Below are 25,771 nucleotides of genomic sequence, written 5' to 3'. Positions count from 1 at the left end.
AAAAGACCCTATCATATCCGCCTCCACCACAGTCGCTGGCTGCCCATTCCACGCACTCACCACTCTCTGCGTAAAAAAACTTACCCCTGACATCTCCTCTGTGCCTACTTCCAAGCACCTTAAAACTGTGTCATCCTCCATCGTTCCAAGGGAAAAAGGCCAAGTTCACTCAACCTATTCTCATAAGGCATGCTCCCCAATCCAGGCAACATCCTTGTAAATCTCTTCTGCACCCTTTCTATGATTTCCACATCCTTCCTGTAGTGAGGCGACTAGAACTGAGCACAATACTCCATGTGGGGTCTGACCAGGGTCCTATATAGCTGCAACATTACCTCTCGGCTCCTAAACTCAATCCCATGATTGATGGAAGCCAATGCACCATATGCTTTCTTAACCACAAAGTCAACCTGCGCAACAGCTTTGAGTGTCCTATGGACTCAGACCCCAAGATCCCTCTGATCCTCCACACTGCCAAGAGTATTACCATTAATACTATATTCTGCCATCATATTTGACCTACCAAAATGAACCACCTCACACTTATCTGGGTTGAACTCTATCTGCCACTTCTCAGCCCTGTTTTGCATCCTATCAATGTCCCGCTGTAACCTCTGACAGCCTTCCACACTATTCACAACACCCCCAGTGTTTCTGTCATCAGCAAATTTACTAATTCATTCCTCCACTTCCTTATCCAGATCATTTATAAAAATCACGAAGAATAAGGGGTCCCAGAACAGATCCCTGAGGCACACCACTGGTCCCCGACCTCCATGCAGAATATGACCCATCTACAACCACTCTTTGCCTTCTGTGGGCAAGCCAGTTCTGGATCCACAAGGCAATGTTCCCTTGGATCCCATGCCTCCTTACTTTCTCAATAAGCCTTGCATGGGGTACCATGTCAAATGCCTTGCTGAAATCCTTATACACGACATCTATGGCTCTACCTTCATCAATGTGTTTAGTCACATCCTCAAAAAATTCAATCAGGCTCGTCAGGCACGACTTGCCTTTCACAAAGCCATGCTGACTATTCCTAATCATTTTATGCCTTTCCAAATGTTCATAAATCCAGCTTCTCAGGATCTTCTCCATCAACTTACCAACCACTGAAGTAAGACTCACTGGTCTATAATTTCCTGGGCTATCTCTACTCCCTTTCTTGAATAATGGAACAACATCCACAACCCTCCAATCCTCCGGAACCTCTCCCATCCCCATTGATGATGCAAAGATAATTGCCAAAGGCTCAGTAATCACCTCTCTCGCCTCCCACAGTAGCCTGGGGTACATCTCATCCAGTCCCGGTGACTTATCCAACTTGATGCTTTCTAAAAGCTCCAGCATATCCTCTTTCTTAATATCTGCATTCTCAAGCTCTTCAGTCCGCTGCAAGTCATCCCTACAATTGCCAAGATTGTTTTCTGTAGTGAATACTGAAGCAATGTACTCATTAAGTACCTCTGCTATCTCCTTCGATTCCATATACACTTTTCCACTGCCACTGTTGATTGGTCCTATTCTCTCACGTCTTATCCTCTTGCTCTTCACATATTTGTAGAATGCCTTGGGAATTTCCTTAATCCTGTCCGCCAAGGCTTTCTCATGGCCTCTTCTGGCTCTCCTAATTTCTTTCTTAAGCTCCTTCCTGCTGTGCCATAAATTTCTATGTTCTACGTTCTAATTTTTGCTCTGTTATATACCCTCTCTTCGGCTTTTATGTTGGCTTTGGCTTCTCTTGTTAGCCACAGTTGTGTCATCTTGCCTTTAGAATACTTCTTCCTTTTTGGGATGTATATATCCTGTGCCTTCCAAATTACTTCTAGAAATTCAGCCATTGAGGCTCTGCCATCATCCCTGCCAGTGTTCTTTTCCAGTCAATGCTGGCCAATGCCTCTCTTAGGCCTCTGTAATTCCCTTTACTCCACTGTAATACTGATACATCTGACTTTAGCTTCTCCTTCTCAAGTTTCAGGGTGAATTTGATTATATTATGATCTCTACCCATAAGGGTTCTTTTACCTCAAGCTCTCTAATCAATTCCACTTCATTATATAGCACCCAATCCAGTATAGTTGATCCCCCAGTGGAATCAACCATGAGCTGCCCTTAAAAGCCATCTCATCGTCACTCTTGGAATCCAGCACCAACCTGGTATTCCCAATCTACCTGCATATTGAAATCCACCATGACCATTGTGACATTGCCCTTTTGGCGTGCATTTTCTATCTCCTGTTGCAATATGTAGACCCCATCCTTACTGCAGCTCCCATCAGGGTCTTTTTACCTTGGCTCTGTTTACAATGATTTAATACCTTTCAACCCTATGTCACCTCTTTCTAATGATTTGATTTCAAATGCCACCCATTCTGCCTTCCTAGCTATCCTTTCGATACAACGTGTATCCCTGGACATTAAGCTCCAGCTAAAATCTTCTTTCAGTCATGATTTAGTGATGCCTACATCATACATGCCAATTTGCAACTGTGCTACAATTTCATCGACCTTATTCCATATACTGCACACATTCAAATTTAACACCTTCAGTCCTGCATTGACCCTTTTCAATAGGTTTCAATTGGTAAGTTTAATATCAGAGAAATGTGTACAATATACATCCTGAGATTCTTCTTACATTGCAGCTCATCAATTTTTCCCTATCAGCAGCCTCTCTTCACTACACATTATCTCTGTTTGTAAACCAGCGACCTCATCTTCAGAACTATTATCCGCCTTTCCTATTAATTTCTTGCAATGAAATATACACAGCTCAGAACACTAGTTGCACCATGCTCAACCTTTATATTTCTAACTTTGTCAGAGGTCTTACCAACATCTGCCTCTGTGTGTTCTAGTTCATAAGATACAATGGCCAGCAATTCTTTAGCCTTTTTAATTACTTTTTGCTTCCCTGTGCGTGCATCTTAATGATCTACACATGAAGATCCCTGCCTTGCGCCATTAAAGCTTCTTAGGACACTGATGGGGTTTTCCCCACTTGGCGGGTGTTCTGTTGCATGCATTTCCCTGAGTGCATTGATAATTCAACCTGACCTCAGTGCTTTCTCCTCCACCATCCTCTGCTCATCCTTCCCTGTCTGAATGGGGTAAGAGGTTGGGAATCCCAGCTTTCTCAAGCTGCCAATATTTGCCGTAAGCAGTGCTGGGGCGCGGTATAGCAGGGCAGGGGAAAGGGAAAAATTCCCACTGCTCTCTGCAGGTGTCTAGGTGGCCAACGAATTGTTTTGTATCCACAGGAACCACAAGTTCGTCTCAGGGGAGGAGCCAGGATCGGAGAAGGCAGAGTGGAAGTGTTGAAGGACGGGAATTGGGGAACCATATGTGACGACCAGTGGAGTCTGGTGTCAGCCAGCGTGGTCTGCCGGCAACTGGGCTTTGGCACAGCCAAGGATGCCTTGGCTGGATCTCAAATGGGAAAAGGTGAGGCCTTCCCCACCTTTCGTCCCCTGTGGCCCTTTCCCTCCATTTTACTCCCACTACTCCCTGATAACCTCATTCCTTCCCCTCCATTCCCACAGTCCAGGGTTGAGATTGAGTGTAAGCAGCAACATTTGTTTTATAACCTCAAAGCATCCCAAATCACCTGAAGGCCAAGGAAATGTGCTCACCGCTGCAGGGTAGGAGATGTGTCAGCTAATTTATGCACAGCAGGATCCCAGAATTAGATAACCAAATCCTGTTTCTTGGTCAGGGCACCGGGAATATTTTACCACTCAGACTTTGGAAGTCTGGAATCTTTTACATCCACCCGGGAGAACAAATGAAACACATTAATGGGCTGTCAACGTAGATCATCTCCACTAGTCCCTTGAAGCCACTGCCTGTGATCCAAGACAACGGAAAGCTCGTGTGAGACCCTGCTGTGTTTTAAAAGGAGGTTTCGGGAACATTATTTGCTTTGTAGACTGGCTGTGTTCTCCCACATGCAAAGACCAAAGCTGGGTCACCCTCAGGCCACTGGACAGCTGCTGGCCCGAGTTGGGAGTTTCCAAAGAGAGAGAAAAACGCAGAAGAAAACAACAATTAAGACACTATCATAAAAAAGATACATCTTCATCCTTGTGAACAGAGACTGAAGAAGTTTAACCAGAACCTGATCTCACAGGCAGAAATTACATACAATGGGATATAAACATCCAGCATGGAATAATGCGTTCCACACCCTTGTGGACCTTGGTGGACTGGTAGCTTTATTTGCCTTCACAGTCATCTGGAGATTACACCTAGGTTTGTGCCTTGTATTTGGAGCATGTTCTCCAGCCCTCACTTCTCACGTGCAACGGTGATCAACCCATCCTGTGGTTCTGTGACCGTGCTGTAGTATCCAGGCTGTGCTGCGTTACTGACGATATGCTGCAATACTGGGGGTATGCTGCTGTACTTGGGACTTCCCTTTAGAACAGAGATGAGGAGGAATTTCTCTAGCTCGAGGGTGGAATTCATCACTGCAGACGGCTGTGGAGGACGAGACATTGGGAATATTTAATGCAGAGGTTGATAGGATCTTGATTAGTAAGGGCGTCAAAGATTATGGGGAGAAGGCAGGAAAACGGGGTTGAGAGAGAGAATAAGTTGGCCATGATAGAATGACAGAGCAGAATCATTGGGGCAAATGGCCTAATTTGGCCACTATGTCTTGTGGTCCTAGTACTGAAAGTATGCTGTGTGAGGGTGTACTTCTGTACTAAGTGTGTGCTGTCGTACTGAAGGCGTACTGTTGTACTGAGTGTTTCCTGTTCCATTGCTTTTTGGTCCACTGTTAATTGAAGGTCATATCGGCTCTCTAGTGCAGAAATAAAAGCTTCCTTTTCCCATTTAAATATATGTATGTCTGGGGCTAATCCAAGTATTTTGTAAATTTTTTCCTAGAAACCTCTTGCAACTATAATCTCATGAATTAAATGTTACACATGAAGGCATTATTATCTTCCTGATACACCACTGTTCACCAGTGTAGAATGTTCCTGGGTATGTTTGAAGCTTAATAATAGTAAATTGGTTCTCCGTAATCTGCTGTACCTTGCCCACCATGTCTTGTCTATTGCTATTAATTGACCATTCGTTACTGTATATCAAATTAGCTGTCCACCCCAGCCCATCACCTTCACCCTGCGTTCTTGTCTGCATTCCACTTTTCATTGCTTGTCCCTAACAGTGTGCCAAGTCCCAGCAAAACATTTCAGAAAATTCCTGACTCCCTGCCAAAGGGGATCTGGCCTTCCTATGGCTGTTAGAGTGCAGCTGTTTATACGGCCAGATGTAAAGCCTTCCCAAGGCACACAGCGAGGTCAGCACCAGCTACCGTCCCAGATACTTACACTATCTCTCTCCCTCCCCTCTCTCTCTCTGTTTATTCTGTTTTCTTTCTCCGCCTCTCCCACCCATACTCTCTTATTCGTCTTTTGTTTCTTCTTTCATTCTCTCCATAAATGATTTTTCTTCCATTTCCCTGCTATGTCTTTCTCCCCTTCTGTCCTTTGCCTTGTTCTTCCCTCTGAAAATATCCTCCTCCCTTTTGCCCTTTCTTTCCTTCCTCTCTTTCTTCCTATCCCAGGTGATTTAACAATTATTTTCATAGTGTTTTCCAAATAACAGAAAGGCTGGTGTTTCTGTAACACCTTTTACAACATCTGATGAAGGGCCTCCATGGATGCTGCTCAACCCATTGATTTTTTTGCAGCAGCTGGCGTGCTATTGTAGATTCCATTACTTGCATCTCTTGTATCTCCTCTCTCTCTCTCTCTCTCTCGACGTCCCAACTGTTCGACAATTAAAGAAAAAGTCTAGTCAATGTTAATTTAGGAAACACTGTAGCTTATTCATGACAGCAAAGTTCAAAGTAAATTTATTATCAAAGTACGATATACGTCACCATATACAGCCCTGACATTCATTTTCTTGCAGGCATACTCAATAAATTCATAATAGCCCTAACAGGATCAATGAAGGACCACACCAACTTGCAAAAGACAACAAACTGTGCAAATACAATAAGAAAGAAATAATAATAATGAATAAATAAGCAATAAATATCGAGAACATGAGATGAAGAGCCCTTGAAAGTGAGTCCATACATTGAGGGAACATTTCAATGATGAAGTGAAGTTGAGTGAATTTATCCCCTTTGGTTCAAGAGCCTGATGATTGAGAGGTAGTAACTGTTTCTGAACCCGGTGATGTGAGTCCTGAGGCTCCTGTATCTTCTTCCTGATGACGGCTGCAAGAAGAGAGCATGTCCTGGGCGATGGGGGTCCCTGATGATGGATGCTGCTTTCCTGCAACAGCGTTTCATGTAGATGTGCTCATTGGCAAACCATTTATGGCAAAACAGGACCATTTAGCCTGTTTCGATGATCTTGATAAGTTTCAGTAAGGATACCCCTGTTCTTTTTCAAAATTATTCCTCAGGATCTCGAGACACGGGAGACTGCAGATGCTGGAATCTGAAGCAACATACAAAGTGCTGCAGGAACTCAGTGAGTCAGGCAGCATCTAGTCTCAAATCTGTCTGGGTGGACAGAGGACAGGGGTAGCTTGCTTTAATTTTCTATCAGACAATTTGAGACGAGTTGACAAAAGAACTTGTGGATCAAAGGCCTCCTCTTGTGCCAAGATGAGGTCACCTTCAGGGTGGTGGAGCAACATTTTATATTCCGCCTGGGTACCCTCCAAACTGATGACATGAATATCGATTTTTTTTTTCCTTCTGGAACCAAATTACCCCTCTGACCTTTTACTTCTCATCTGCCTATTACTTCCCCCAGGTCCTCTCCTCCTTTCATTTCTCCTATGGTCCACTCTCCTCTCCTATCAGATTCCCTCCTCATCAGCCCTTGACCTTTCCCACCCACCTGGCTTCACCGATCACCTTCCAGCTAGCCTCTCTCCCCTCCCCAGCCTTTTTATTCTGGCATCTTCCCCCTTCCTTCTCAGCCCTGAAGAAGGGTCTTGGGCCAAAGTATCGACTGTTTATTCATCTCCGTAGATACTGCCTGATCTGCTGAATTCCTCCAGCGTACTGTATGTGTTGATTTGGATTTCCAGCAGACTTTCTCATGTCTGTAATAAAAGAATTGTTTGTACTGCCTGGTGATAGTGTTGATGTAACAACAGGAGCATTAGGATTGTCAATTCATTCAACTCAAGCTCATAGTCACCTGCACAAGTATGGTAAGATGCAGGTAAGTGAAAATCTTGTATCCACGGGCATGTGAATTTAGACAGCACAGAGAAATAATACACAAATTGTACAAAATGATGAAGAGGAAAAGGAGGCACTTGTGCAAAATTAGTCTGTGATATTGTAAGAGCATCTGTCCTTGAGGTTGGATTAGGATTGTAAAGATCAGTTCAAGGGGAGTTTACCACAATGGTGACCCTGAAGTTCTTAATTCTATTGTTGGAGTTAAAAACTTTATTTACCCTCTTGATACCAAAGCAGATCAAATCTAGACCCAAAGGGCATGGATTCACCATCTGTGATTTGCATTGGAACATTTGAAACACTGATTGTTGTCAGTCATTGATTTGGATCGGACTCAGCAGCCTAAACCAGGGGTCCCCAACCTTTTCTGCACTGCGGACCGGTTTAATATTGACAATATTCTTGTGGACCGGCCGACGGAGGGTGGGGTGGGGGAGTGTTCAAGTTCAACAGTGCATGACAGGGAATGAGGAAAGGTGCCCTTGACTCATATCGTTTCATATCGCCAAATCATATCGTTTCTTTGCGGCCTGGTAGCACATGCTTTGTGGCCCTGTACCGGCTGGGGACCACTGGCCTAGAGGATGCCTGACCTGGGTGTCCCTTGTGTCTCCCTGAGGTTTCAGAAACTGCCACAGGCCAGGGACTGGGAGCCGCATAATGCTCGCATCTCACCAAAGTCTCTCTCTCACAGGAATCGGCACAATTCACATGAGTAAGGTGTCCTGTACAGGCTTTGAGGACTCTATCATCGACTGCTTCTTCAACCAGTACGACTTGTGTAACCATGATGAGGACGCTTCAGTGCGGTGTAACATTCCAAACATGGGTTTTGAAAACCAGGTGGGGTAAAACCATTTTGTTTTAGAGTATGGAGACAGCCCCTTCAGTCCTATGCATCAATACTGACTAGGGAGCCCACCTCAGCTAGTCCCATTGCCCTGCATTTGGCCTATATCCCCCTATATGGATAGACTTTCCTATCCATATTCCTGTTCAACTGTCTTTTAAATGTTGTTATTGTACCCACCTCAAACCACTTCCTCTGGCAGCTCATTCCACATATGCACCACCTTCTGCACTAAGAAGTTCCTGCCCAGGTCCCTTTTAAATATTTCCCCTCTTGCCATAGTCCCATGCCTAGTTTTTGACTCCCTTTTCCTGAGAAAAGGACTGCATGCTTGGTGGGGCTGATAGGACCCATACTGTTCTTTGCACTTTCTATTACTTTTAACGTAAAACATTCCAAGATGTTTCACAGGCTCAGTTCACAGTCACGTCTCTGATCCACAATTGTCTCCGGCTCTACCTTATTCCATGGAGATTCCATCAGAAATCCCGCCTGCCACATTTCAGATTCACCCATAAATGCAGATTTCCTCAGCGTACTCGCTACTGCTCAGTTACTGTTGCCGTCACAGCTTGAAGTCCACATTTAATGCCCTCTGTAGGCATACGCACGCTCTTCCCCACTCTCTCCAGTAGCATGCACTTACTCTGTCTCAAGGCTCCCAAGTTCCTCAGTTTCACTTCTTTCTTTGTTGAGTTCAATGGTTTTGCAACATTATTGCCTCCTAACATTCACTGAGGATCACAAACTTCCAACAGCTTTTCAATTTAAACTCTCCTCTGGATCGACGTTCCTCTCCCAACCTCACCCAACCATGCACATCGTCATCGCCAACATTCAGCATCATGGGTTCCACCAGTGATATTTTTATTAAAACGCTTCTGCTGCCTTTACCTCTGTTCATTTATCTGGCCAGATGTCTTCTCCTCAGACTGTGGTCCCTTTCTTCTATCTCTAGAACTTACCATCCATGAAGATCTCTCCCTCTCACCAATTATATATATTCTTATCCCAAGCTGCCAAATTGGCATTAACCATTTTGATTTTTATCACTCCATTTGGTCACATTTTGCATGGATCTTGCAGCATCAGACTTAGAAAGCACCACCCGTGAGCACTGCTTTTGACCTGTTGACAAGGGCAGGGTTGTAGCATAGCAGTTAGTATAACGCTTTACAGCACCAGCGATTGTCAGTTCGGGGTTCAATTCCCGCCACTGACTGGAAGGAGTTTGTACGTTCTCCCGGTGACCGCGTGGGTTTCCTCTGGAAGCTCCAGCTTCCTCTCACATTCCAAGCACACACAGCTCAGGTTAGCGAGCTGGGGTATGCTATGTTGGTGCTGGAAGCTTAGTGATATTTGCGGACTGCCCCCAACACAATCCTCAGACTGTGTTGGTTGTTGCTGAAACCGACACATTTCACTGTACCTTTCGATATTTCGATATAGATTAGATTAGATTATGAGGACACGCAGTCCTCTTTTATTGTCATTTAGTAATTCATGCGTTAAGAAATGATACAATATTCCTCCGATGTGATATCACAGAAACACAGGACAGACCAAGACCGAAAAACTAACAAAACCACATAATTATAACATGTAGTTACAACAGTGCAACAATACCATAACTTGATGAAGAACAGGCCATGGCACAGTAAAAAAGTTCAAAGTCTCTCAAATGTCCCACATCTCACGCAGACGGGAGAAGGAAGAAAACTCTCCCTGCCATGCCCGATCACAGTCCGACTCTGAGTCGCCCGAAAACTTCGAGCTCTGATCAGCCCCCCGACACCGAGTACTCTGCCGAACGCTTCAACCTCAGCCTCGGTCGCCAGCAGCAGGCAAAGCCGGGGATTTTGGGGCCTTCCCTCCGGAGATTCTCGCTCGCACGGTAGCAGCGGCAGCGAACTGGACATTTCAGAAATTTCTCCAGATGTTCCTCTGCTTCTCACGTCTGTCTCCATCAAATCAGAATTGTGCATGGCGTCCTACTTACAAATACGATATCATTTCACCAGAGAGCTGTGCGCGCTGCGTCGCGCCGCCATCTTCTCCTCCCGCCTATATATGTGACTAATGAAGTTAATCTTAAAAAAAAAAGACACAGATGGTACTGTGACTGTTTGGCTCTACCTGTGAACCAACTACTTGATACCCCTTCATACCTGTGAACTAACACCACACTAGCAAACAGATCGTGTTCCCCAAACAATTACAACATCATTGACAGGGTTCTTCTTTTCACCTTCCTTTCACAGCCTCCAACCTCAACATGATAGCTCTCTTCTATCATTTCAGCCTGATCTCATTCCACAAAACTTTCTCTTATCCTGACCATTCTTTCTCCACCATTCTAGTCTCTGCCCACCTCCCTGCCACAGACCAGTCCTGTTCAACCTCATTTTTCATTGCATCCAATACTTGAATACAGGCGTTTTTCTTTGTTTTCAGGCATCAGGGGTTGCAATCCTCCAGCCATCTTAAAACCAAAGACTCTTCTGGACACTTCTGACAAGTCCTGATGATCCACGAGTCTCTCCCTGTTTCTCTCCTCACAGATGCCGAGTAATGATTTTATTTTCTGTTTTCTTTCAGAATTGAATCGTTTATAGTTCTGGAATTTGCTCTCAGACATAGGATGTGTTGTCCTTGTTTGCTCGTGATCGCCCCACCCACTATTCACAATGCTGACAGTTCTCATCAAAGTCATAGGAAAATGGAGCACAGAAGTAGGCCCTTCTGCCCACCGAGTCTGTGCTAACCTTCATGCACCCAATTACACTAATCCTACACTAATGACATTTTATTTACTCCATAACTCCATCAACTCCCCTCAGATTCTACCACTCACTCAAACACTCGGGGGAATTTACAATGACCAGTCATCCTACCTGCCGTCACATCTTTGTGACATGGGAGGGAACTGGAGCACAAGGAGGGAACCTACGTGGTCACAGGGTTTCCCATCACTAAGCACACTCACGTGAAACACTGCCAAAAGGAAAACAGCATCCATCCTCAAGACCCCCACCATTCAGGCTCTGCCCTCTTCTCACGACTACAATCAGGCAGGAGGTCCCACACCACCAGGTTCAGGAACAATTATTGCCCTGCAACCATCAGGCTCCTGAACCAGTATGGATAACTTCAATCACAACTACCCTGTACTAATTCTATGACCTACACACTAATGTTCAAGGACTCTTTACAACTCGTGTTCTCAGTATTATTTGTTTTTAATTTGCATGGTTAGACTTCTTTTGTATATCGGTTGTTGGTCAGTCTTTCTCTATGTACAATTTTGCGTAAATTCGATTGTATTTCTTTTTCTTTCTGTAAATGCCTGAAAGAAAATGAATCTCAAGGTAGTATATGGTGAAATGTACATATTTTTATAATAAGTTTACTTTGAGCTTTGAGGGAGAATATGCAAACTCCTCACAGTCAGTACTGGAGGTCAGGTCTGAAACTGGGTTATTGGAGCTGGGAGGCAGCAATATGGTACCTTGTTGCCTGAAATTCTCCTTCCTAAATCCCTCCATCTGTCAGGAAATGTAAAGGAAGCTTGACCCAAAAGCAGTGCGGGTGATATGATTTAGCAGTAAGCAATTACTTTAATAATCAACTGCAAAATACCAAACCACGAGGACCATAAAACAAGAGAGAACAGATACTAAACTCTTAGGTAACAAGGTGACTAAAGGCCAGGAGAAACTGGTTGAGGCTAGCTAGTTCAATGAGTGAACAAGGATTGTGGATGACAACTGGGTTTAAATAGGCTGCAGGTGATGCCAGTCATTTTCAACACATCACCTGCAGCCTATTTAAACCCAGCTCTCATCTACAGTTCTCATTATGAAGCAGGGCCCTCGTAATGAACTCTCAGTGGGATATATGTCATTTATATGTCATTTTCTTTAAAGAAATGTTGTCTTCCTATTGGATATAACTGAATAAAAATGTCTAAAGTTCATTAACACTCTCTCCCTCCATTTGTAACTTAAAATAAGATGATCAGCAAAGTTCATGGGACCATAGTCACCAACGTGACTTGGACTACTATTGACCATTCCCTCATCCTGAAATATTTTGTTAATAGTGAAAGGAACAGTACCACGACTTTCTCAATGGCAACCAGGATTGGCCAATTATCGCTGTCCATGCCAGAGATGCCCACAGTTGAGATCAGTAAAAACACCGAGATCATGTTTGTTGACATAGAAGAAGGAACCATGAGGAATATTGGAAGTAAGCAGCGTTGTCCTGAATAGATCAATGCCACAGCTCATATCCCTTTCTCTCTGCCTCTGTCCTATTGAAATTTATGCTGCCCAGATTCGACTGGTTGGAGGTCGTACACCTTATGAAGGACGGGTCGAGGTTTTGGCGAGGAAGGATGGTACCATGAGGTGGGGCACAGTCTGCAGTGACAACTGGGGCATCATGGAAGCCTTGGTAGTGTGTCGGCAGCTGGGTCTGGGTTTTGCTGACCACGCAGTTCAGGTATGTTACTGCACTTTCAAACACTAAAGGACGAACTCTCGGTCTGCCTTTTCATAGCCCTTGTACTTTATTTGACTATCTGCACTGCACTTTTTCCATAACTATATCACCATATTCTGCATTTTGTTTCCTTTCTACTATCTCAGTGTAATTATATATGACATGATCTGTGTGGATGCAAAACAAAAATTGTATCTTGATACATATTAAACCAATAGCAATAACCAGAGTCCTTAACTATATCAACTTCATTCTGGGTAGCACCACTGCTCGGCACCTTTAATGAATACTTGACAGCAAAAATCTGCCTTGCAAATGTAATCTTGATAAGTATACCATCACTCCAAATGTCAGTCATTACATTGCACTAACTACATCTGTGGTTCTCATATCATTAGTTATGTATTGTCCCGTCCCTTGGCTAAGGAAACTATGTAGATGAGAAAGAGATTCAAGAAAGACTTAAGCAGATGACCTTGGAGTTGATCGTATCAAACTACCACCATGGATTGAACAGGCTGGGATTCCAGTCGAAGAAAAGGCTGGGTGGGTGTCTGAAAGAGATCTTTAAAATCATGAAGTTTAGATTTGGGACTTGGAGAGAGAGTTCTGTTTGTGAAAGTCATAAATATAGACAACAAAGAATCGAGGAGAAACATTTTTACCCTGTCTGTTTAAACATGGGGACGTCACTGCAGGGAGAATTGGACTTGAGAGGCCACAGGACAAATCTCCTGGAACAGATCCAGCCAGAGACAGCAGCCTTTCTGATCCCTTGAGAGGCCTGAACACCCAGTTACTGTTTGGCCAGATGAGTTAATCTTTCTCTATACAGTATATTGCACAATTGCTCCTTTTCCCTTAGGATGAACATACTGAGGTAAAGGCAAGGTAGATAGCATGGAAGGTGGGATACAAGAGGGCTGATATTGAGGAGAGTGATAGTCCTGGGAAGAGGCAAGCATACCAATGACTCGGAGCAATTCTTCAAGGGATGCATCCAAAGTCAAATGCAGGAATATTTGAGTCCCATGGGACATTCCTTATGATTTGTTTTCACCCCATCCCCACTGTGCCTGTGGCATCTCTAATTTTATTTCATTATTTCTTCCCAGGACTCCTGGTTCTGGAACGGCGATCCATCAGCAGATGAAGTGGTGATGAGTGGAGTCAAGTGCTCGGGGGCCGAAGTGTCCCTGTTCCAGTGTCGCCACCATGGTGAAGATCTTGAGTGCTCCAACAGCGGAGGGCGCTTTGCCGCTGGCATCTCCTGCACTGAAGGTAAGTCCCCCATTTCCTCACCTGGGTTCAGCTGATCTAACACTCCAAAAGGCAGGGCAACAAGTTGTATGTCCAGTTACCACAATACAGTTAACCTGTGATTGCCCTGTGAAGAGCACTGATAGATGAACACGTTGCACAACTCTTGGACAATGTCTCCCATCCACTACACAATGTACTGGTTGGGCACAGGAGTACATTCAGCCAGAGGCTCATTCCACCGAGATGCAACACAGAGCGTCATAGGAAGTCATTCCTGCCTGTGGCCATCAAACTTTATAACTCCTCCCTTGGAGGGTCAGACACCCTGAGCCAAAAGGCTGGTGCTAGACTTATTTCCTTCTGGCATAATTTACATATTATTATTTAATTATTTATGGTTTTATATTGCTATGTTTATACTCTATTCTTGGTTGGTGCAACTGTAACGAAACCCAATTTCCCTCGGGATCAGTGAAATATGACTATGACAATGACTCGAATACGTTAACCAAGGAAAATGTGGAGGAGCTTGCTTGTTTTCCTTGGAACAGAGGAGGCTGAAGAATTTTTCAAAATTCTGAGAGGCTTTGACAGAGTGAATAGAAAGGACTTTTCATCTTTGGAGAAGTCAGTAAATCAAGGGCAGAGAACATTGAATAAAAGCATGGAAGAGTGCAGCACAGTACAGGCCCTTTGGATCATAGAAAGCTGTTTAGTGGTTACTTGTCTTCTGTAGTCCCAGCTTGGGTTTAACTTTCTGGTTCCTTTTTGTTTCTTGGTCTCTCGGCTTTTTTATTGGTGTTATCTATGCCCTTATGAGTTTATACATCTCTGTAAGATCACCTGTCAGTCCCCTACTCTCAAAGGGAAAAAGTCCCAGACTGTTCAACCTCTCCCGATAACTCAGTCCCCCAAGTCCTGGCAGCATTCTTATCAATCTTCGCTGCACTCTTTCCAGTTTACTAACAACTATCCTGTAGCAGGGTGACCAAGACTGAACCCAACACTCCTAGTGCAGCCACGTTCGTCTCTTGCACAACCACACGATGAATTTTTAACTTCCAGATGGAGGGGAGCTGGTTCCTTTGGGAATGGGAGCAGCTTGTATATGTTAACGTCTCTGTTTCTGTGCTCTGAGAAGAGTTGTTGACCCTTTGCTTTTTATATATTTTCCTCTGACCTGTATAATTTCCGTATGCTTTATGTTCTGCCTGTTGTTTGAGTCGACTATAGGTACTTGCAATGCTACCGCAGGTAGGTTTTTCATTGTGCCTGTACCTCACTGGACGTGTGCAATGGCAGTGAACTTTTTTCTCTGTTCACGGCTGCTGCCTCGGCCGGCTGGGTTCATCTGACAGTGTGCTGCTTTTGTTTAACACCTCTGCTGTCTCGTTTCCAGCTGCTTCCGACATCGTTCTCAACCCCCAGGTCGTTCAGGAGACCACGTACCTGGAGAACCGGCCCATGGCCATGCTGACCTGCGCGATGGAGGAGAACTGCCTGGCCGCGTCGGCCGAGGGGCAGCCCCTCCTCAGCAGCTTCCGTCGACTCCTGCGCTTCTCCTCCCAGATCCACAACAACGGCGAGGCCGACTTCCGGCCAAAGGCGGGGCGGCATGAGTGGCAGTGGCACGAGTGCCACAGGTAGGTGGGCAAACCTGTCTCATCATGGCAGGCATCAGGCCTCCTATGTAACACCACCCCCTGGGCTAGCAGGGAACAATGGGCTGATTGGCCTCATGCTGCATCATTTTCACTGTGTCTCTTGTGGTCTGGTATCAGTAACCTCAGTAACCACCCTGCCCCTAACAGCGCCAGCACAGGAAGGAAGATTATTAACCTTCCAAGGAAAAAAGTCATAGCAATCAACCAGGTACTGACGTCCAGTGACTCACCATCAATCTCTGTGTTTATTCGACTCTGGCCATCAATTCCAGTGATTTACCAGAAACTGGCCATCCAGTGTTTCACCTGACACTGGTAGCCAATTGCAGTGACTGACCAGACACTGACTATCGATTCCGATCATTCACCAGACGCTGATCACTGGCTGGAATCTGCTTACTGAATACAAATATGATAAGCTTTTAAATGCACATTACAGCTATGTAAAAATTTGGAAGGCCACCTTTGCAGCTCTGGTCAGGAAAGATGTGGAGCTTTGGAGAGGCTGTAGAAGAGGTTTATCCGGTAATATCTGGATGAGAGGGCATGTGTCATAAAACTTTGGACAAACTTGTGGTGTTTTCTCTGGAGTGGTAATAGTTGAGGGGCACCTGATAGAAATTTATAAGATTTATAAGAAGCCAGTGTCCTTTCCCAGGGTTTTAGGTTTTTCTAATACAACGGGGCCTGCATTTAAGGTGGGGGAAGTGGGGTTAAATTCAAAGTAGATGTGTGGGGCAAGTATTTTTACTTTAATAGTAGTGGATGCCTGGAATATGCTGCCGGAGCTGATGGTGGAAGCAGGTACAATAGAGGCATTTAGATGGAATACAGTGTCGGGAAGTGTATAGTCATGCACTTTGGTAGAAGAAATGGAAGGGTTGACTATTTTCTAAATGGAAAGAAAATACAAAAATCTGAGGTGCAAAGGGATTTAGGAATCCCTTGTGTAGTAATCCCTGAAGGTTAATTTGCAGGTTGAGTCTGTGGTGAGGAAGGTAAATGCAATATTCGCATACATTTCAAGAGAACTAGAATATAAAAGCAAGGATGTAAGGTTGAGACTTTGTAAAGCACTGGTGAGGCCTCACTTGGAGTATTGTGAGCAGGTTTGGGCCCCTTGTCTTGGAAAGAATGTGCTGAAACTGGAGAGAGTTCAAATGAGGTTCACAAAAATGATTCCAGGATTGAATGGCTTGTCTTAAGAAGAGCATTTGATGGCTCTGGGCCTGTACTCACTGGAATTTGGATGAATGAGGGGGTGGCCTAATTGAAACCTATGAAATGGTGAAAGGCCTTGATACAGTGGATGTGGACAGGATGTTTCCTATGGTGGGAGTGCCTAAAACCAGAGGACACAGCCTCAAAATAGAGGGTCATCCTTTTGGAATGGAGATGAGGAGGAATTTCTTTAGCCGGAGAGTGATGAATCTGTGGGATATTTTGCCACAGGCATCTGTGGAGGCCAAGTCTTTATGTGTACTTAAGGCAGAGGTTGCTAGATTCTTGATTGGTCAGGGCATGAAGGGATACAGGGGGAAGGCAGGAGATTGGGCCTTAGAGGAAAAGTGGAAATGGCCAAATGCTGCTCCCATATCTTATGGTCTTATGGTCTTACCAAGAGACAGTTAGAGAGGCACGGAATGAAGGGGATATGCAGTGGCTGGTTTATTAGGTACACCTGTACACCTATACAACTGCACACCTGCTTGCTATTGGAAATATCTAATCAGCCAATCACGCAGCAGCAACTCAATGTATAAAAGCATGCAGACATGGGCAAGAAAATTCGGTTGTTTGGAGACCAAACATCAGAATGGGGAAGAAATGCGATGTAAATGACTTTTACTATGGAATGATTGTTGGTGCCAGACTGGCGGATTGAATATCTCAGAAACGGCTGACGCGCAACGGTCTCTGGAGTTTACGGAGAATGGTGCGAGGAAAAAACCATCCAGCGAGTGGCAGTCTGTGGACGAAAATGCCTTCCTTGTTAACGAGAGAGGTCAGAGGTCAATGGCCAGACCAGTTCAAGCTGACAGGAAGGTGACATTAACCACATGTTACAACAGTGGTGTACTGAAGAGCATCTCTGAACACACAACGTGTCGAAGCTTGGAATGGTTGGGCTACAGCAGCAGAAGACCACAAACATACAGAAATACTCTCAGTGGCCACTTGATTAGGTGCCTCCTGCAGCAAATAAAGTGGCCACTGAGGGTAGACCATGTGTGGACTGATAGCACTAGTTAGCTGGCATCATGGTCACAGCACAGACATGGAGGGATGAAGGGCCTGTTCCTGTACTGTACTTGTCTATGTTCTATACTGAATTGCCTGTCTGTGTTGCTGATCTTCAACATAACAAATTTATAAGTGGTGCTCCTTGCAAGATCATTCGCCCTCAGTTCCGGAGTGCATTGGTGAGAAATGGGGATTATTGAAGCTCGGTTAATTTTTGCAGGGTCTTGGCAGATACGTGCTCATATTCCAGGCAACTGACAAAATGGTGTTGTCAAAAAACATATATTGCAGTAAGCAACATTCTGAACTGCAGCTTTACACATGGAGGTGAGCAGGCCATGGTGAAGCACGGAAGTTACGGTGGGCAGCTCCTGCGCTGGGTTAATCCTAACCACCGGGTGGCGACATTGGGGCTGTGCTGGGCTACAAAAGGCACTAGGAGCGCCCTCTGCTGTCTGTGACACTCAACAACTCTGACGGACGGAGAGAAATACCAATTCATTCACTTTGTGCTCTTATTTATCAGACGTATTCGATGCAAAATAAATGTTTTACAGAATGATAATTTATGGATTATTTTATATCACTCTAGAATGTTGACAGACTTCTAGTTTATTGGTGAACTCATGAAATGGCTCTCTTCTTGGCCATATCTTAATACACAGGAGATTCTGCAGATGCTGGAAATTTTGAGCAACACACATGAAATGCTGTGGAAACTCGGCAGGTCAGGCAACATTTACGGTAGGGAAGTCCTGATGAAAGGTCTTGGCCTGAAATTTCGAACATTTATTCCCTTCCATAGATCCTGCCTGATCTGAGGAGTTTCTCCTGCAGTCTGTGTGTGTTGTTCTATTTACCGGGGCAACTGGGAGTGACCATGAAAGGTTTTCCTGTGCGTGCAGACGAGATTGGCAAGGATGTTTCTGGCAGTTGAGTGACTGAGTTATGGAGAGGGGTTGAGCAAGTTTGGAATTTTTTTCACTGGAACCAAGGAGAGCGGGAAGTGATCTTAGAGAGGTGTGTAAAATCATGAGGGGTGCAGACAGGGTCCATGCATTTTGTCTTTTTCACAGGTTTGGGGAATCAGAAACTTGAGGGTATAGGTGTCGGGTGTGTGTGAAGAGGTTTAACAGGAACATGAGTAGCAAACTTTTCACCCAGTGTGTGGTAGGAAGGAAGGCAATTGCAATGTTAACATACATTACAAGACCACTGGAATATAAAAACAAAGATGTAATGCTGAGAACTTATAAGGCATTAGTCAGACTGCATTTGGAGTATTGTGAACAATATAGGGCCCCATATCTAACAAAAGATGTGCTGGGGCATTGTAGAGCATCCAGAGGAGGTTTAATGAGAATAATCCTGGGAATTAAAGGGTTAACATATGAAGGGTGTGGATGGCACTGAGCATGTAATCACATGAGTTTAAGGGAATCTCTTTGAAACCTATTGAATAGTGAAAGACCTGGACAGATTTGACGTGGAGAGGTCCAATAGTGGGGGGAGTTTAGAGCAAGCGGACACAGCTTCAGAATACTAAGACTTCTCTTTAGAACAGAGATGAGGAGGAATTTTTTTAGCCAGAGCAGGTGAATCTGTGGAATTCATTGCCACAGATGGCTGCAGAGCGAAGTCATTGAGTATGTTTAATGCAAAGGTGGTAGGTTCTTAGTTAGTAAGGACAGCAAAGGATACAGGGTGAAGGCAAGGAGAATGGGTTGAGAGGAATAATAATCAGAATCAGATTTAATATTACTGGCAAATGTTGTGAAATTTCTTGTTATGTGGCAGCAGTAAATTACAGTAAGTATATATATTAAAAGTAAGATTAAATAAGTAGTGTGAAAGGAGGGGGAAAAAGTAGTGAGGTAATATTCATGGGTTCAATGTCCATTAAGAAATCTGAAGCTATTCCTGAATCACTGAGTGTGTGCCTTCAGGCTCCTGTACTTCCTCCCTGCTGATAGCAATGAGAAGAGGGCGTGCCCTGAGCGATAGGGGTCCTGAATATTTGTTACTGCACTTTTTGAGGCACCGTTCCTTGAAGAAGTCCTGGATGCTGAGGAGGCTAGTGCCCATGATGGAGCTGACTGAGTTTACGACTTTCTGCCGTGTATTTCAATCCTGTGCAGTGCCAGCACCCCACCATACCAGATGGTGATGCAACAAATTAGAATGTGTTCCAAGGTACATCTGTAGAAATTTGTGAGTGTCTTTAGTGACATACCAAATTTCCTCAAACTCCTAATGAAATATAGCCATTGTTGTGCCTTCTTTGTAACTGCATTGATATGTTGGGCCCTGAACAAATTCTCAGACATGCTGACACCCAGGAACTTGAAATTCCTTGCTCTTTCCACTTCAGATCCCTCAATGAGGACTCGTGTGTGTTCCCTCAGCTTACCATGTCTGAAGTCCGCAACCAGTTCTTTGGTTTTATGGATGTTGGGTGCAAGGCTGTTGCAGCAACACCACTCAGTTAGCTGATCTACCTCACTCCTGTACGCCTTCCTTCTTGTCGTCATCTGAAACTCTGTCAACAATAATTGTGCTGTCAGCAAACTTATAGATGACGTTTGAGCTATGCCTAGCCACAGCTCAAATCAGCCATGATAGAACAGAAGAGAAGACTTGATAGACCACCTGGCTTAATTCTGCTCTTATACCTTGTGGTCTCATGGTATTTGAATTGAACTGCCAGAGAAGGTGGTTTAGTTGGTACATTAAGAGCATTTAAAAGTACTTGTACTATGTACAGAAACGGTTCAGAGGTATATGGGTAGAATGCCAGTAAATGGGAGAAGCTTAGATGGAAATCTTTGTTAGCATGGACCACTTGGGCAGAATGGCCTGCTTATCTGTATAAGTACAGAACTGTGAAGGCTGGTAAGGTCAATCAATTTTATATCCCATTCCTCTGGACAGCTTTGATTATTCCTTACCACTTCACCCACCTGCTTCAGCCCCCACAGATCTCTACTCATCTCCCCCACAGATCTCCACTCATCCAGGACTGAGTCTTGAGAAAATCCCCAGACGTCATCACGTGCCCAGTGTTGCATAAAGGTTGGGGCTCTGAGATTATTCCTCTTATTCTGACCATCCCATTACCCAAGCAATCCATCAGGCCAGGGCTCCAAGCTCCCCCAGTCCTGACACTGACAACAGCTACATATTGGTATTGGTTATTATTGTCACATGCACCAATGAATCTCAAGGTCATAAATGGTGACATAAACGTTCTTTGACAATAAATTTACTTTGAACTTTGATACAGTGCTTTCTGACCATCCAGATACATCATAACGTACATAGCAACACATACATAATGCTGGAGGAACTCAGCAGGTCAGGTAGCATCTATAGAAATGAACAGACAGTCGATATTTTGGGCCTAAGCCCTTCTTCAGGACTGGAAAGGAAGGAGGAAGATGCCGGAATAAAAAGATGGGGGGAGGGGAAGGAGGACAGCTGGAAGGAGATGGGTGAAGCCAGGTGGGTGGGAAAGGTCAAGGGCTGGAAAGGAAGGAATCTGACAGGAGAGGAGGGCGGACCATGGGAGAAAGGGAAGGAGGAGGGGCAGGGGGAGGTGATAGCCAGGCGATATGACGTAAGAGGACGGAGTGGGGAATACAAGAAGAAGGAAGAGGGAGGGATTTTTTTTTACCGGAAGGAGAAATCAATGTTCATTCCAGCAGGTTGGAGGCTACCCAGATGCAATATGAGGTGTTGCTCCTCTACTCTGAGAGTGGCCTCATTGTGGCACAAGAGGAGGCCATGGACCGACGTGTCAGAATGGGAATGGGAATAGGAATTAAAATGGTTGGCCACTGGGAAATCCCGCTTTTAGCGGTTTGAGCTGAGGCGCTGGGTGAAGTGATCCCCAATTTACGGTGGGGCTCACCAGTGTAGAGGAGGCCACACCGGGAGCACCGAATGCAATAGATCACCACAACAGATTCACAGGTGAAGTGTTGCCTCACCTGGAAGGGCTGTTTGGGGCCCTGAATGGAGGAGAGGGAGGAGCTAAATGGGCAGGGGTAGGACTTCCGCCACTTGCAGGGAGAAGTGCCAGGAGGGAGATTCGTGGGGGGGGGGGTGGGGAATGAATGGACACGGGAATCATGGAGGGTGCAATCTCTGTGGAAAGGGGAAAGTGGGGGGGGGGCTGGTAAAGATGTGTTATAACATTCATAGTTACAGTGAGGTAGTAAAATGTGAACAAATGGTAGAATATAGTGTTTTAATTACAGAGAAAATAGCAGAGACAGAACTAAAGTTCAAGGGTCACAATGAGGTAGGCTGGAAAATCCAGTTCAACATCTTGTCTTTTACTTTTCGATGGAAGCTGTCCTTGAATTGTGTGGTTCATACTGTCAGGCTTTTCTGTCTTCTGTTCAATGGGAGAGGTGAAAAAAAAGAATGTCTGGGGTGGAAAATAGGACTTGGGTTATCTCGGCTGCTTTCTTCAGGCAACGGAAAGTGCAGAGTGCATAAGTGGAGGGGAGACTGATTTTCATGATGGACTGAGATGTGCCCACAACTTTCTGCACTTTCTAGAAGTCATAGGCAGGGTGGTTAGCCATACCGAGCTGTAATGCATCTGGGTAGGATGCTTTCTAAGGTCATACTGAATTTCCTTGGCCTTCTAAGGAGGTAGAGGATTGCTTCTTTGGTCATAATATCTTCATGGCCAAACGTGAAAAAAAGTGTGGGTGATACTTACATGTAGGAATTTGAAACTCTGAATCATTCCTACATCAGCATAGATGCAGATACGGACACATACTCTATCCTAATTCCTGTTAATAATCAGCTCCTTCATTTTTTCTGATACTGCGGGAAAGAAACATTGTTGTCTTGATACCACGTCACCAGGCTCCATATCCGCTTTCTGTACTCCATCTTGTCATTGTGTAAGTCCCTGCTTAACCATCCATCAGTACCAGGTCCTGAGACCCTTCCCTCTGGTCATCCCTCAGAACAAGGGGTCATCCTTTTACAATGGAGGTGATGGAACAAGAGAGAATTAATTCCCTCCCTCAGAAGGGAATTAGAACTAAAACCTTCTTTCCCGGAGAGCCGAGGAAGTGGAGTCATTGGAGATGTTTGAGAGAGAATTCTTGATTACGGGGGAGTCAAGCTCAACATGAAATTGGCAAGAAAATGCTGACCCTGAGATCAGTTCAACCAGAGTTGTTTTGGAATTAACCCCAAGGGCTCAATGGCTCACTCCTCCTATTTGTTCATGCAGGGATGGTTTATTCCCTTTCCAAAAACCAGTGGTGCCAACACTACAGCTCTTCCCCTCTGCACTGCAGTTACTGACACAACAGATTCAGCAGATGTTTGAAATCTTGAGCAACACACACAGAATTCTGGACGAACGCAGCAGGTCAGGCTGGGCCTCGGCCTGAGACATCCATTGTCTATTCTCCTCCATAGATACTGCCTGGCCTGCTGAGTTCCGCTATCAAACTTCTGTGTGCTGCTGCAGTTATGGAAAAGCCTGGTGGAGGAGGAGAGAGCAGGAGGCTGTGCTGAGCGGGTGAGCTAAAGTGGAAAGAGGGTGCTGAGGACTATCGCCATGGGTTTATTTGGGCTTAATGGCTAGTTTCTGCCCTCTAAGTCCTGTGGAATTCCAGTCAACAAGAGGTCAATGTTCTCCTCTTCTGTTGACGAACACATGATGTCTTTATCACCTATCACCTATCATCCACTTGCCTCCGACTCCCAACTCCACCCCTCCCCTCTTCCTTCTGCCCATCATCCATCACCTCTCTTCCATCCTCAAATCAATGATTGGCCCGTCTCAACCCTCCCGCTCTCCTCATTATAACGGCTACCTTCCCTCTCTGCGCTCAGTCCTGATGTGGGGTCCTGAACCAAATAATTGACCATTCCTGTTCCCCCACTGACGGCCTTTACCCACTGAGTTCCTCCAGCATGAATTAGGATGGGCACCCAGCTCGTGTTCCATGTTAAATTGTGAGTTGTTGGACAACATTGTCTGCTCTTGGTTTTTGGGGCTTGTGGGCAGGTGGTGTCCTCTTGTGATGCTGACCCCACTGAGTTGAATTGAATTGACTTTATTACTTACATCCTTCATATACAAGAGTAAAAATGTTCAAATGTGTAAAGTGCAATTATAGTAATTTATAATAAATATTATGTACAACAGGATAGTCAATATAACATAGAAATACAGCTGTATCAACATGAATTAAGTATTCTGATGGCCTGGTGGAGGAAGCCGTCCCGGAGCCTGTTGGTCCTGGGTTTCATGTTGTGGTACCGTTTCCCGGATGGTAGCAGCTGGAACAGTTTGTGGTTGGGGTGACTCGGGTCCCCAATGATCCTTCGGGCCCTTTTTACACACCTGTCTTTGTAAATGTCCTGAATAGTGGGAAGTTCACATCTGCAGATGCGCTGGGCTGTCCGCATCACTCTCTGCAGAGTCCTGCGATTGAGGGAGGTACAGTTCCCATACCAGTCAGGATGCTCTCAATCGTGCCCCTATAGAAAGTTCTTAGAATTTGGGGGGGGCCATACCAAACTTCTTCAACCGTCTGAGGTGAAAGAGGCGCTGTTGTGCCTTTTTCACCACACAGCCGGTATGTACAGACTACATGAGATCCTCAGTGATGTTTATGCTGAGGAATTTAAAGCTGTTCATCCTCTTAACCCCAGATCGATTGATGCCAATAGGGGCTAGCCTGTCTCCATTCCTCCTGTAGTCCACAACCAGCCTCTTTGTTTTTGCGACATTGAGGGAGAGGCTGTTTTCTTGTCACCACTGTGTCAGGGTGATGACTTGCTCTCTGTAGGCGGCCACATTATTATTTGAGATTAGGCCAATCAGTGTAGTGTCATCAGCAAATTGAATTAGCAGATTGGAGCTGTGGGTGGCGACACAATCATGGGTATACGGAGAGCAAAGGAGGGGGCTCAGACATAGCCCTGAGGGGCACCTGTGTTGAGGGTCAGAGGGGCAGAGTTGAGGGAGCCGGTGATCTGATCCAAGTCCAGGATCCAGCTACACAGGGCAAGGTGAAGGCCAAGGTTTCTGAGCTTCTTGTCGAGCCTGGAGGGAATTATGGTGTTGAATGCAGGACTGTAGTCCAAGAACAGCATTCTCACAAAAGCATCCCTCTTCTCCAGGTGTGTAAGGACGATGTGTAGAGCAGTGGCCAATGAGTCGTCTGTCGATCGGTTGTGTCGGTAGGCGAATTGTAGGGGGTCCAGTGTGGGTGGTAGCTGAGTCGTTGACCAGCCTCTCAAAGCATTTTCTTATTATTGAGGTGAATGCGACAGGACGCTAGTCATTCAGACACGTTACCTTGGTTTTTCTAGGTACAGGGACAATGGTAGATGTTTTGAAGCACTAGGGCACTCTACACCGGGAGAGCGAGAGATTAAAAACAGACCTGCTAGTTGGGCCACGCACATTCTGAGTACTCGGGCCCAGGGCTAGTCTTAACGATGTCAGTTTTAGATAGTTCTTGAGGGTACAATGCCAGCTGGTTAATCCCAGACAGGCATCTAGAACCTTTAACAGCCCAAAGGATCAGAGCTGTGGGGATAAAGACTGGTTGTATCTGCTGATCATTGTCACTCCAACGCAGGGGCTCCCAACCTGGGATCCACAGACCCTTCAGTTAATGGTAGGGGTCCATGGCATAAAAAAGGTTGGAATCCTCTGCCCCAAGGCTTTGTGAGAGTCTTTGAATCTTGTGAAGTTTTGAGTCTTCAGAATGTAATGAAGCACAGCAAACATATAGTCAAAGGAGGAAGAGGTTTATACCAGACAGCACACTTACTACCCACTTGCTAAGTCTTTAAACTATTGATATATTCAGTCTGTGGTAGTTGCACGAGTTGAGAAGCAAACTCTGCCATCCAATGGGTTTACAGTATAACTATACAACCTGCCCAAGTGTTCCATTCTTATACTTGCCAATTATTTGTTCAAAAAGCAAAAATTTGGTGGACCATTTTGACACCTGA

General features: G+C 45.0%; 1 protein-coding gene across 2 annotated transcripts in view; it reads left to right on the top strand.

Annotated features, from left to right (window-relative positions):
- LOC134351007 (lysyl oxidase homolog 2-like) overlaps positions 1-25,771 on the top strand; it is a 162,612-nt gene that overhangs the window by 117,544 nt on the left and 19,297 nt on the right. For both annotated transcript variants that reach the window (XM_063056964.1, XM_063056965.1), the window contains 5 exons: positions 3,264-3,447; positions 7,926-8,074; positions 12,420-12,587; positions 13,703-13,868; positions 15,250-15,493. In XM_063056964.1, the coding sequence (XP_062913034.1) occupies positions 3,264-3,447; positions 7,926-8,074; positions 12,420-12,587; positions 13,703-13,868; positions 15,250-15,493 (911 nt within the window). The remainder of the gene's footprint in view (positions 1-3,263; positions 3,448-7,925; positions 8,075-12,419; positions 12,588-13,702; positions 13,869-15,249; positions 15,494-25,771) is intronic.

The sequence above is a fragment of the Mobula hypostoma genome, chromosome 8 (genome assembly GCF_963921235.1).
Source record: "Mobula hypostoma chromosome 8, sMobHyp1.1, whole genome shotgun sequence".
Taxonomy (NCBI): domain Eukaryota; kingdom Metazoa; phylum Chordata; class Chondrichthyes; order Myliobatiformes; family Myliobatidae; genus Mobula; species Mobula hypostoma.
Note: the sequence above shows the minus strand (reverse complement) of the source record. Positions and strands in the feature narration are given on the sequence as shown.